The 14468-nt window shown below is 39.7% G+C and overlaps 1 protein-coding gene across 3 annotated transcripts in view; it reads right to left on the minus strand.

Moving 5' to 3' along the window:
• Positions 1 to 14468, minus strand: part of LOC133532394 (uncharacterized) — a 130112-nt gene that overhangs the window by 12826 nt on the left and 102818 nt on the right. For 2 of the 3 annotated variants that reach the window (XM_061871013.1, XM_061871014.1), the window contains exons 4-10: positions 12138 to 12267; positions 11383 to 11497; positions 10449 to 10524; positions 8919 to 9062; positions 4192 to 4342; positions 3317 to 3402; positions 774 to 932 (exon numbers count right to left, since the gene is read on the minus strand). In XM_061871013.1, the coding sequence (XP_061726997.1) occupies positions 774 to 932; positions 3317 to 3402; positions 4192 to 4342; positions 8919 to 9062; positions 10449 to 10524; positions 11383 to 11497; positions 12138 to 12267 (861 nt within the window). Of the gene's footprint in view, positions 1 to 773; positions 933 to 3316; positions 3403 to 4191; positions 4343 to 7125; positions 7261 to 8918; positions 9063 to 10448; positions 10525 to 11382; positions 11498 to 12137; positions 12268 to 14468 lie in introns of all 3 variants that reach the window. The other variant, XM_061871012.1, reaches the window with a different exon arrangement.

Genomic DNA, 14468 nt, shown 5'->3' on the forward strand with positions numbered 1-14468 from the left:
TTTAGGGTTTTGTACCCAAAGGGTAAAACGGGACCCTATTACTAAGACTCTGCTGTTCGTCCGTCCGTTCGTCCGGCAGTCCATCTGTCACCAGTCTGTATCGGGTCGCATAACAACTTTTGTCATATTTTTAATTGTCATAACACTTTATGCATAGAATTGTAAGTCATAAAAATCTTTAGTCAGAATTTTTCCTGATCATAACTGGGTTTTTGTCATAATTTTTTATAGTGATTAATTTAATCCACATAAAATTTGAGGGTAGGTTCGTTAGATATGCACAAAAAATATATGACAACTGCTATGTATGTATGTCATAAAATATTATGGCTAAAAATGTATGACACAATATAATATGACTTTTTACTTGTATGCGTAATGATGATTATGACACAAGTATGCGTATCAAAGATATGACTTAAACTTTTATGCAACCCAATATGGACCCGTCTGTATCTTATGAACCATGATAATTAGACAGTTAAAATTTTCACAGATGATATATTTCTGTTGCCGCTATAATAACAAATACTAAAAATTACAGTAAAATAAATATTTATGGGGGCTCCCATACAACAAACATGATTTTTTTTGCTGTTTTTTGCGTAATGGTAAACCCTTAGTGCGCGTTTGCGTCCGGTTTTTTCTTGGGGGGTGAACTGGGCGCATTTTGTAACGACGTGAACACGCACCGAACCGTGACGAGTGACGAAAGATACTGGAGACCTTTACCCAGCAGAGGGACACAAATCAGGCTATTAAGGTGTTGTTACCTGACAGTAATGTGGGCTGGTGTAGAACAGCACGTCGAGCACGGTGTCGTTGGTGAAGTTGCGCAGGCGCGGGATGGAGGCGAGCGTGACGCGCGCCAGGCGCCGGTCCACGCCGCGCGGGCCCGCGTGCAGGCTGGCGTGCCACGAGATCGGCAGCACCTGCCCGAGCAGGGTTGCCAGGTGAGCGGAAGAGAATTATCGTATTTGAGTGTCAAAATTATCGTACCGATGAAAAAAATATCGTACGCCTATCAAAAAGGCCCTGCTCCCAAAATTTCTGGAAAAATAAGCTAACATGTCCAATGTATAATCAAACATAAACGCAATTTTCGTCTAAATTGCGCAAAACAGTTTTATATTTGTGTATTGTTGTGATAGATCCAAACGGTTTACAGGAAATTTCGATATTTTTGACATAAACCAAGGAGCCGAACACCCAAAAGGTGCTAATTGTAGCCTATTTCGCAAGAAAAGTGTCATACTTTGCTTCAAAAACTAGACTTTTTTGGTGTCATTGTCTAAGGGCTGAAATTATCGTACTTTTGCGTACGATAATGCTCTTTGGAACGTACAACGTATCGGAGCCCAAATTGTCGTATGTGCACAACAATTATCGTACGCCTGGCAACACTGTGCCCGAGTGCAGACATTACCGTACCCATCGTCCTAGTCCACAGCGCAGGCTTCGTCAAAAACATAGATACAAAAAAGAATCCGCAACAAACTTCGTCCAATTTACTAATATCATTGGCAGTACAGCGCGGTAATGCGGCCAATATTTTTGGAACTTTTGCGCCGGGTACGTGTCGTCTCGGTGATTAACGGAGAATCGTAGGTAGTTTTAGGTTTTTGGACAAAGCTTGTTGCGGATTTTGTGTTGTACCTGCATTAAAGACGAAGCCCGTGGCGGATTTTCACTTATGTAAATTGGACGAAGTTTATTGCGGAAAAAAAAAAGATGTCATTTAGTAATCATGCGTCTCACTCGCGCCAATACATGCATAGATAAGTAGGGATGTGTGAAATGCACGATAATAAATGATATCATAAATATAAGATCCTCAGTATTTACATTAGTGATAATCCGCCACAGGCTTCGTCATAAACAACATAAAATCCGCAACAAGCTTTGTCCAAGACATTACTATGTTGTACAATCGTGATGTAATAGAAAGCTTTTCAACCGAGTACCGTGTTTAGACAACAAGCTTGCTGAGTTGCCTAAGTAGGGTACGAAATTGAAAAGCTTGATCATATCACTGTTGTGTACAATACTTTTTCTACGAGTCATTATAATTTAGTACATTACGATACAAGTGCAAAAAATAGGAAATTCGAAACGAGTGGCGATAAATTAAAACACGACCGAAGGGAGTGTTTTAAATCGACACGAGTTGCGAATTACCTATTCGCACATGTATCGTACAACGTTTTACAGTACATATGGCCCTTTAAATGTTCGACACAGTAACGTAATATGCTACTTCTCGCACTAGTGCTATAAAGTAGCCCCATATGTACTGTAAAATATATTTTTTACTATAAAACCTAAATAAGTAATGAAAATTGGTAAGTATCTATAGTATATATAGTATATAAGTAGAAAAGACATAAGCTAAGCGCACGAGCCCCCGCCCGCATGTACTGGTAAATTTTTTATACTTGACTACAGCGTGTCGAAATGAATCTTTTAGTTAGTTAAGGTATACGAAATCTTAATTCAACCATTACAGTCGACCAGCAAAAGAATATATTATTAACTCAGCATCTAAAGAAACATATTACAAGACATGGATAGATTACTTCCCTCGGGTTTAGTGAACTACGCAAATAGCCAACAGTTATAAAATAGTACATTATGCAATGAGGGGAGTAAGTAAAATATTATACGAGAGTAACAATATTCTTACCCCCGGGGTTACACACAATGTTTTTCATCACACTTGCGAAGAAAAAACTAAATTTTAAGCGAAATATTTCTTAAATTCGGTGACATTCCAAACATTTGTCCGCCATATTGTCAGTCATCTAAGGCACAAACCTATCCGACGTTCAGCCACAATTAAAATTTGTGTAAGAATATTTCGAACGTCTATTATTGCTATTAAATTAATCAAATTAAATATTTTTAAACTTGAAGAAAAATACTAAATTATAAACGTGAATATTTTAAAAGTAAAACTCATTTATACCTAGGGAGTTATAGCTTTTTTTCACAATCCATAACTCCCGCGGGAACAATACAGGCCTTTGTCCTTCAGGACACCTGCATGAAATAAAATCTTTTTCGAGCGAGTGTGATGAAATAGTACATTACGATACAAGTGCGAAAAATAGAAAATTCGAAACGAGTGGCGATAAATTAAAACACGACCAAAGGGAGTGTTTTAAATCCCACGAGTTGCGAATTACCTATTTGCACATGTATCGTACAACGTTTTACAGTACATATGGCCTTTTAAATGTTCGCCACAGTAACGTAATATGCTAATTTTCGCACTAGTGCGGTAAAGTATCACCATATGTACTGTAAAAGTGTTTACCTCAACTCTTCCAACGATGCCGTTGTCGTACGAGTTCCTGTAATGCGACTGCAATAGTTGAAGACTCGTCGCTCGAAAGTCGTCCACTGAAACCAAAGCACAGTTATTAAATTGCTAAGTTTGGGCCTAGATTCAACGGTGTACGATAGTCCCCAATTTTTTTAGGGTTCCGTACCCAAAGGGTAAAACGGACGCCTATTACTAAGACTCCGCTGTCCGTCCGTCCGTCCGTCTGTCACCAGGCTGTATCTCTTGAATCGTGATAGCTAGACAGTTGAAATTTTCACAGATGATGTATTTCTGTTGCCGCTATAACAACAAATACTAAAAAGTACGGAACCCTCGGTGGGCGAGTCCGGTTTTTTATTTCCTTTTTACCACATCGTACATTGAAAATGACAATATTTTCTAAGATTTCTAGCGACTATCATATTGATATGTCACTGTGAGAAGGAACAATGGTAGGGGAGACTTGTTCCATAGCAATTCTAACTCGACTACGTCGTCAAAGTCAGAACATTATAGTGATTGGTTCCTTTTAAGACAGTTATTTTTCATTTATAGGCAATGAATTTATGTTTTATAATTTAGGTGACCAAGTCTCCCCAGTCTCTCCTACATTAATCAAATTCTTTGACTGTACAGCATCTGAACACGCCCTCTAGCTTAGGCGTTAGAATGAGTGTTAAGATATTTTTGAGGACCTTGGCCGCTCCGATATATCTGATGGCGACCAGACAACTCGCTACTGCAATGTTTGAAATAAACGAAATATTCAACGCCTCCGGCGAGACTCGAACATGCGACTGGATTCCCGAGGTCACCAGCTCGGGTGCCGCCCAAGACGGTTTTTTTAATTTTTTTATTTGACATACCAACTTCCTCGACGGCTCGAAACCGCATATCGCAGGCGGAGCCGACGCCGTGACAGAGTAACAGCAGATGGTCTATACTCGACGGTTCAGAGTCCTCGATCTCCGATTCGTCGATGCCGCGGCGGACGACGCGCGGGCGCATGGCGGATTGCTGAAAAAACGATTTATCCTTATAATGGTCGATATAAGGGTCTGATAGGCTCATGGATCTTTTTTTTTTATTATTATTAATTCTCAACAATAATTATTGTGTCGAACATAATTACTTAATAATTAAAATTATCTACATTGTACACCTATTAAAAATTAAAATAAATATTGAAGGTAATTATAAATAAATCTAAAGCACTCAAAGCTCTTTATGCAAAGAGTGTTGGAGCAATAATGGAAACTTAGCAAAAGAAGAGGAAGAAACAGAGAGAGAGAGAGAGAGAGAGAGAGAGAGAGAGAGAGAGAGAAGAGTAAGACACCTAATGTGTGAATGTCTCGCCCTCGCCAGACAAAGAAAGAAGGACTACGGAGCAGGCTATCTGGAACCGAAGGAATTCAAAGCACTGCTCATGAACTCCATCATCCGACACAAGTAATGGTCGAAACAGCTTTTGAGTAGGCGAAAGGCCATTCTTAAGGGGGTAATTGCACAAATGATCCCGATGGGTCGAAGTGTATCCAAAGGGGCTCCCGAAATTATAAATTAAGATAAAATACAAGAGTCACTCTCAAGCAAGACGTAGTTACTAGGGAAGTACCTAGTACACGTAGATACTAGGTAGTTCAGAACGATCAAAGAGAATTAAGAAGACTAAGAGTGCTCACTCCATACAACGGCTGTGTTACCAAAAACACTATTATTCTCGTAGTCTACATCTAGATACATACTAGTACTGCTACTCGAAAATGGATGTCGCGGCAAACAAAATGTCTAATGCTCAACAATTTTCAGCTAATATTATAACCAGAGTACGCGTAGGAGTTGAAAATTGAGTTCCGGTTACTCTAGTTATGTTACGGAGAATCGTTGAGCATTAGACTTTTTGTTTGCCGCGACATCTATTGTCGAGTAGCAGTACTGAGAGTTCCGCTACTTGACGCTAGATGTAGACTACGAAAATAATAGTATTTTTGGTGACAAAACCGTTGTATGGAGTGATCACTCTTAGTCTTCTTAATCCTCTTTGGAATGATCAACAATTATTGGCAGATTGTCGATCTCGGCTAGTTGGTAGACGGATTCTTTAATTAAATTAAAATTAAAAAAATTAAAATATCATTTATTTTCAGGCAACTATGGCCCATATATACATACCTTACAGACTAACATACATACAATAATAAAAATCTTAAAATATAAATATCATTTTGACGACGCAGTTTTCGGTTGCGCCGCCTGTTCTGGTGCGGGATTCGGCAGATTCCCACGAAACCGCCGAAATATCACACCTTTCGGCCAGAAGTCTGCGCTCGCGATGGTTTCCAGCAGCGGCCGCGGGACGCGCACCACAAACGAGCTGAAGTGCACGTAATGCCGCGATCGCAGCTGGAATACTTTCAGCTCGTAACGAATCTTCTTGCGGACATATTCCACCACATCTTCTGCCGTGGCGGAAACATGCAGGCGCGAAACATATAGCGCCGTGTTCGGTGTGGCAACCCTCAGGCCAGAAGCAATATCCGGCTCTGCCGTGCCACACTGGCTCTTGCGAGGCGCCTTGCGCGGCCTCCTCTCCTTCGACGCCTGTGTGAATCCTTTCTCGGCGCGGGGTGGCTTCTCATCACGAGAAACATTAATGCTTAACCACTGACATACGAATGTGGTCACATTCGTTTCGTTAAAGTTCATAATCGGTTACCATAAACACGTCATCATTAGTGGTTACGGGTTAAATTTGGGGTTAGGATAGTTTAAAATGAAACGGGACTTAAGCGCGTGCATTCACTTTTATTATTTAGCGTGACTTTTCTTACGTGATATTATGTCATTACGTCAAAACGTCAGACCAAATAATAAAAGAAAATTATTTGTTTAGGATATGTAATTACTATACTATTGATTGTATCGTACGCGTGATGTCTAAGACATTCGTGTATGGAAGGTGGAGGTAAGGAAAGGAATCTCCATATACCAAAAAGTGCCATCAAAACACCTTAAATAGGTGTGGCGCTTCAATTCCTAGAGTACTTGAACAAAAAAATCAAATCATAGACAGCGCACTTCACTCCGTCAATAACGCCTAGGTTCTTAGCTACTCTAGCGCTACTCTGGAGAGATTTGGAACTATTATTTATAGCTGACAGCTGTACACTTTTGCAACAGTTCTACCATAAGAGATGCCACTCCTCTTAATTCCACACTCCATACATTCGTGCTTCAAATTTGACAGCTAAATTAAAAGTAAGGCCAACGCAACGAGAGACAGAATGTAAGCTTTCAGGTATTCATATCTTTTTTTATTTGCAGTAATTATTAATTAATCCCGACTGTTACACATGCTGATTACTAGCACGAAAGCATGCTACTATTGAGCAATTGCTACTTAGTAGCATGTGTGTCTAAACATTGCTAATAATGAGCATGCTCAGTTTGAGTTTGCTCAAAAATCAACGGTCGTGCGATTTTTTGGTCATGCTACCTGCAGCGCGGGTGAAGGGGGGCGTGCTTTTAGCGCGTGTGAACAGGTTTGCTTATTGAGCATGCTAGTATCGTAGTAGTAAAATATTAAAACTAGCATGCTCATGGCTAGCAAATGTAAAGTGCCCATAAGCATGCTCGTATTGAGCATACTCAGTAGCACGCTTTTTAGCATGCTATTTTAGAGCATGTGTAACAGTACCTTTAGTTTACAAGCGACATCTATTTAAGCTGTCAAACTCTAGCTCGTTCTAGACTACACATTTTTACAATTATTTAATCTTTGGTTAGGTTAAGGAACTAACAATCTTGTCCTTCTGGCACTTCCATTCACCAGCGCCGTGGACCAGGAGCAGGAGATGGTCGATCCTGGCCGGCTGGTCGAGGGATACTTTGAACTTGGGGGGGTTTCGGTAGACACGCTTGCCGAAGGTGAATAGCTGGACAGGGGACAGGATGGGTTAGGTTAGGATCATAGTTCCCTAATCGTACCTCTCAGGGGCACGTAGAACAGCTAAGGATAGCTAGAACGTTCCGGGCCCGGGACGTGGCTTCCAACACTTCTTTTTCTATGAAGCGCCATTCAGTTATTACGTTAACCCTTTGAACACTATGTCATAAACACAAACATCACTCAAACGCCAAGCTCCCGGGCGCAAGCGAGCTAATGTAAACCTTACTCCAAAGTGTGAAGGTTACTTTGACAGCGTCCGCCATAACACCTATAGTTGTCCTTGGCGCTGTGGGCACGACATTAGGTGTTCTTGGCGTTCAAAACGTTAAGGAGATTTTGATATTGAACAAATTTAACACATATCAGTGAAAAAATAAGGACCCTTAGTCAAATGGCGTTATAATCATGTGTCGAAAGATGGCAGTAAATTAATTGTGGCTACAGTTTTCTTTGACAATCCACATCTATTTCAAATTCTGTGTAAGATTGTCTCCAATTATTTATATAAAAAAAGTAACGGTCAGATTGTTTACATTATTTATCTCGTTTCGTTAGCCTTACTTTAGAAAGTTTTTTTGGACCCGGGTACGTCCTTAAACTACGTCCACAAGAGAGGTATGGGCATTGTGAATGTCACCTCGCTTTGTGTGGTAGGGCACAGCCAGCGGATGTCATTCCAGATCTAGAGCAGAGCCCAACTGGGGAAGTACCTCCACCTTACAGAAAATCGCAGCCAAATAACACTAGACCCTACTCATAGTGATGTGTTCCTGCCGGTGAGTAAGGTTGCCAGAGCTCAACGAGGGGCGGGAGGGGGTTAGGGTCGGCAACGCGCATGTAACTCCTCTGGAGTTGCAGGCGTAAATACTGCTGCTTATCATCAGGCGGGCCGTATGCTTGTTTGCCACCGACGTAGTATAAAAAAAAAAGTTTGAACCGTAACGTTGGTCTTAACTACACAATTTTTCTTTAGGATAGCGGGGCTAATTATAATTTTATGTCAATTTTTGTTTGTTAGATTATGATAAAAAGGAGCACTGGTGGCCTAGCAAAGAAGCGCTGGTGGCCTATTGGTAAGAGTGTGTGACTTGTAATCCGGAGGTCGCGGGTTCAAACCCCGGCTCGTACCAATGAGTGTTTCGGAAATTATGCACGAAATATCATTTGATATTTACCAGGCGCTTTTCGGCGAAGGAAAACATCGTGAGGGAAACGGACTAATCCCAATAAGGCCTAGTTTACCCTCTGGGTCAAGGTCAGATGGCAGTCGCTTTCGTAAAAACTAGTGCATAAGCCAATTCTAGGGATCAGTTGCCAAGCGGACCCCAGGCTCCCATGAGCCGTGGCAAAATGCCGGGACAACGCGAGGTAGTATTTAGCTTATGATAAAATTTAGTATGTTTTAGCTCCTCATTCTGGTAGGAAAAAACACGCAATCCAATTTTGGGACAAAAAGTATGTACCTACCTACAATTCCATTTTACCAAAATTCTGAAAATTCCATTACGTTTTCGTAAGATTTGAAATTGCGCTTATATTGTACAGAATAGGGAACTCTATCTAACCAACAAACTTTGAAAATGTAACAAAAATGAAAACAAAACAATATAATCAAAATCGGCTAGTATTTAATATGCAACTTACATTTGGCGCACTGAACGCGTCAGTGGCGCCGGCCTGCAGGAAATGCACCATGACTGCCGGCCCGTGCATCACTACCAACTCGTTGTTCGGGAGAACCAGACGGCGGTGCCATTCCCCTGTCGTTATACCGTGACGGTATTCCACCTGGATATATAATAATTGTATATATGAATAAAAAATAGTACGTAAGTAAATACAACGGGTTATAACTAATTAATTAGAACGTTATTATTTAGTGGAATATCAAAGCAATATTAGTTCACTAATTGGGTCTATCTGGGTTTGTGCAAAAATCACGCGAAGTTCGATAGGAGGAAGTACTCGTTGGAGGGGGGGATATAAGGGGGATAATTTTTCTACAGTGAACGAAACTAAGAAAACTAGCCGAAAAAACTTCCCGTGATTTGTGCACGAGCCCTTTTTAAGGTTCCGTAGCCAAATGGCAAACGGTTATGGATTCGTCATGTCCGTCTGTCTGTCCGATTATGTCACAGCCACTTTTTTCCGAAACTATAAGAACTATACTGTTCAAAATTCAAACTTGGTAAGTAGATGTATTCTATGAACCGCATTAAGATTTTCACACAAAAATAGAAAAATAACAATAAATTTTAGGGGTTCCCCATACTTAGAACAGAAACTCAAAAATTTTTTTTTCATCAAACCCATACGTGTGGGGTATCTATGGATAGATCTTCAAAAATGATATTGAGGTTTCTAATATCTTTTTTTTTCTAAACTGAATAGTAGTAGAGAGACACTTCCAAAGTGGTAAAATGTGCCCCCCCCCCCCATGTAACTTCTAAAATAACGGAATGATAAAACTAAAAAAATATATGATATACATTACCATGCAAACTTCCACCGAAAATTGGTTTGAACGAGATCTAGAAAGTAGTTTTTTTTTTAATACGTCATAAATGGTACGGAACCCTTCATGGGCGAGTCCGACTCGCACTTGGCCGCTTTATTAATGTGACTTGTTACCATGGTTACGTTCTCCTGAACAACTTCTAAAATCCTGACTTTATGGTATATAGCTTTACAAATTACTCACACGTCGTGCTAAGCGGTCAGAAAACAGAAGTCGTGCTAAGCTGTCAGAAACAGAAGTCGTGCTAAGCGGTCAGAAAACAGAAGTCGTGCTAAGCTGTCAGAAAACAGAAGTCGTGCTAAGCGGTCAGAAAACAGAAGTCGTGCTAAGCTGTCAGAAAACAGAAGTCGTGCTAAGCGGTCAGAAAACAGATGTCGTGCTAAGCTGTCAGAAAACAGAAGTCGTGCTAAGCGGTCAGAAAACAGAAGTCGTGCTAAGCTGTCAGAAAACAGAAGTCGTGCTAAGCGGTCAGAAAACAGAAGTCGTGCTAAGCGGTCAGAAAACAGAAGTCGTGCTAAGGTGTCAGAAAACAGAAGTCGTGGTAGGCGGTCAGAAAACAGAAGTCGTGGTAAGCGGCCAGAAAACAGAAATCGTGGTAAGCGGTCAGAAATGGGTGATTTTATTTTATTAGACGTGTTTTATATATAGTTGTATACCTCTAATTTTTCAGCCACGGCCTCTGTATAGGGCACATACCGCGCATCAGTGGTGCCCTTATAGAACCAACTGCATCTGAAACGGAACAACGATCATATTATAATTCATATTAATGGTTTGGGTACAAAGATACAAATAAGACTTTTTTTTAAATCATTTATGACTTTTCATTTCTCATGATGTGAAAGAGGGTAATTGTTGCTTTAAAAAGTGTGCAGAAACAAATAGGTTTTTGCACTACAGCATTTTACTTTCGAAGCACCTATGTATATTGTTAGTTAGTTCATAATTTACTACGCTACTTGTTTTTGAAGTCTGTCAACCCTAATTGATACCTAATGGTTTTAGTATGGAAGGTGGAGGTAAGGAAAGAAATCTCCATATACCAAAAAGTGTCATCAAAAAACCTTAAATAGGTGGCGCTACAATACCTAGAGTACTTGAACAAAAAATCTAATCATAGACAGCGCACTTCACTCCGTCAATAACGCCTAGGTTCTTAGCTACTCTAGCGCTACTCTGGAGATATTTGGAACTATTATTTATAGCTGACAGCTGGACACTTTTGCAACAGTTCTACCATAAGAGATTGCACTCCTTTTAATCCACACTCCATAGGTTTTAGGTTAGGACAAACATAACGTTTAGAGTCAAAGATCAAGTCAAGATAAGGTAGCAGCGATTTTCAGTCAGTTTGAAAGATCAAACTTCTATGAAATTAATGACGTTATTTGACATTTGGACCGTCTGGACTGTCAAAATCGCTGCCAAATTCTTGGTCTGACTATGATTCTAATTACTGTTAAAGTCAACTATAGAGACATTTAGAGACCCTCCTTTTGCATTTTCTAACCATAATCATTAGGACAAGATGGTTTGAAATCACCTTGGCTATTTTGTGAGCTTTAAAAGATTAAAATGAAAGCTTTGAACCTCCGGACATTGGTTGGCTTATCCGACCAATACACAGCTATCCTCAGTCGTCCGATCACGTTCACGTCATATCTGCCACCGTCGGTCGGAACCAGCGTACTTTCATTTAGATTCGCTGGAATAGGAATAAGTTTATGTAAAATTAACCAAAAAAAGTAAATAACTACACAATAGTTACTTGTGTCCCAAGGGAGGAAAAGTAGGACATTGCGTGCCGCATGTAAAATTGTCAAATGGCGCGCGGTGGAATGTCCTAGGATTCCTCCCGTGGTGCGCATACTATTTTTTTTGCTCGACGGAGGCGGAAAGCGGCAACTTCGTTTACCGCAGCGGGAGCAAAGTTGACACAAGCCTTATTGAGCTTACTGTGAGATTTATTAGTCAATATGAGTAATAATGTCCTATAATATAGCAAATTGTAAACAACGAGTGACCTTAAAGTCGCTAAAATGATTGGTAGAATTATGTTCTTCTTCAATATTTTACTTAGAACTAGGTTGTTACCTGAATGTTACTTAATCAATGATATCCTATAGAAACTATTTCCCTTTTGTCAAATCCTATCTGAAATAGAGTATAAAACAGGCCACGTGGAGCCTAAAACATACTACAATCTTCCGTATTGCTTAACGCATGGTTCCGTATGGCTTTATGGCCTCCAACGGCGATGCCCAGCCCCATAAACCCACAAGCGCCGCAACAAGCATCTACAACAGATGGTGTGGCCATTGGCCAATGATGAAAAGAATACTCACGGCTCTGAAACGCGTTTTCTATAGCCCTCGAATCCATGACAGAGAACCCGCGCCAAGTCGACTTATCTTCGCAGTCCACTCGGTAAAACCAGTGGTGTTTGACCGCCTCGTACTCGTTCGAGGAGCGATTCTGTAACGTAAGTATATGGAGGTAAGGTTGGTTATTATTACAAGATTTTTTTTAACTTGCTCTGTTGGTGTGGGACAAATCTTGGAACTTAAATTTAACCAACTTCCTGATTTTCGATTGATATGAAATTTTGGAAACATTTTGATTATAAAATTAAAATCATAAATTATACATAGATGGATGGGTATGAGTATGAATAAGAGTTAAATTTTATTGCTAATGTCGACTCCAAAGCTCGCTATTAGTCTTATCGTGCGATAAAAACTCCGATGCCTACTTATATCTATTTGCCTATTTCTTTTTATAGTAGGGGTAGGGTATCATTAATTATATGTATATGTAAAAAAAATCGCTAAGTATGAAGGGTGAAATCATCATCTGTAACATTTGTCACGTCTACAATCTTCCGTACGGTCCTACGGGAAAGCGCCTAGGCGGATTAAAGGAACCTTTATTAATTGCTGTAGTTAGTTTGTCCTCTGGGTCCTGGAGGACATGTTTAGGACGCCTTTTTAGGGGGTTTACTACCGGAATGGGTGTTTAGCTAACTACTTCCCTAATTAGTGGATTTGGATTGTGATTGCCTTTATCAAAATACCGTCTGGAGCACATTTTCATGAAATGAGCAATAGATGTCATTCGGACACTGTCATTCATCAAATTTAATAGAAAAATGTTTCTCATATAAGTGAAATGTAGGTTTCTTTTTGAGAAAATAAAAATGTTCTTTAACCCGAATAAGTGACTTACCGCTTGCCCTTATTGGCCAAATAACCCACCCTCCTTTCTATAAAATACGAGGTTAATGATAATCCGTCAGTTTGTTCTGTTCGAGTCGGTACGAAATTCGCTTAGACGGACTCTATTCCGATTATGATAATGATATACGATCGCTTGCGCTGATTGGTACAGTCAGACTAAACTAAGTTGGCAACGATAAGGCTAAGTAAAAGTCATTATTTCATAGAAGTTTGACGTTTAAAATCAAAACCGATGCCAACTTATCTTGGTGTGACTCTACACGCTAATGCACCGTGAGTCAAGAACAGAGACTAGACAGAGTTGAGAGTACAGAAATCCCACTGTCTAACAAGCCCGATGATCAACAGCTGAAGGTCACGGTGCTATTCGTCTTGAGCGTTCCTTCGGTTATCTCTAGGGCTGTCAACATTTCGGGTCATCCGCATTTAAGAACCTAACTTTACAACTTGGTACAGATATACCGTCAGGTGTCCAAAAATGAGAAATTCCCACATGGAAAAAATCCTGTAAGGAAATCTAAATTCTCCATTTCCGAAATGAAAGTTCCTATTGTTTCCTGTGAAATTTCCGAGATATTTACCACCTCTTTTATAACTCTCCGAACTTGCACATCAGTACCTATTAATTTAAGATTTTATATTTCCTTTTTTAAACTACTTTCTATAAAAAAAAACTGTAATTACGATTCTACGGCGTCGGCACCTACGGCACGTCATTTCTTGACGAATGGAGTCTTGGAACTAAATTAGAAAGTCTTTACGCCATTACCTTAATGACAATAAGCCTACATTATTGTTTGCAAAACCGTTTTGAGCAATGTCCGAAAGATTATGAGTCATTATTGTGGGTTTTGAATTAAAAAAAACACAATACCAATTATTTGTGCCATGAAATTACCAAATGAGTAATGACTATGGAAGGTTCCACACTCTATACTAATGACCTTTATAGTATTTTTTCTACTACAGCACTTCTATTTGTCTATAGGGATGATGACACATGTTGAATTTTATAACAAAATCTAGTAAAAAAGATCAAGGCTCGGAACCGATTTTTAAAATACCGGTAAATACCGGTTTATTTCAGTTTTCCTCCGAAATTTTATGCTTTAATGCTAACGTTTAAGAATTTTATTGTAATCTAAAAAAAACGGTTTATTCGACGAGCGACGCAACGGCCGGTCGGCTTGATGGTGCCACGTAAACATAGACACCGACATAGGGAGAAACCAGTTTTTATTGTTCTAAACCGGTTAATTTGACAAGAACTGTTCTCATAAAAACCGGTTTAAAGTAACGGTTTTTCGAGCGAAACCAAAATTAAAAGGTTTTGCGCCAAGTACATGAAAACGGTTTGCAAATTTAACCGGTTTCCGAGCCTTAAGGTAGCAAATGAGCAATCTATCACAATAATGTGGATATAAAAAAAATATATGAAAA

Source organism: Cydia pomonella, chromosome 27 (assembly GCF_033807575.1).
Source record: "Cydia pomonella isolate Wapato2018A chromosome 27, ilCydPomo1, whole genome shotgun sequence".
Lineage (NCBI taxonomy): Eukaryota > Metazoa > Arthropoda > Insecta > Lepidoptera > Tortricidae > Cydia > Cydia pomonella.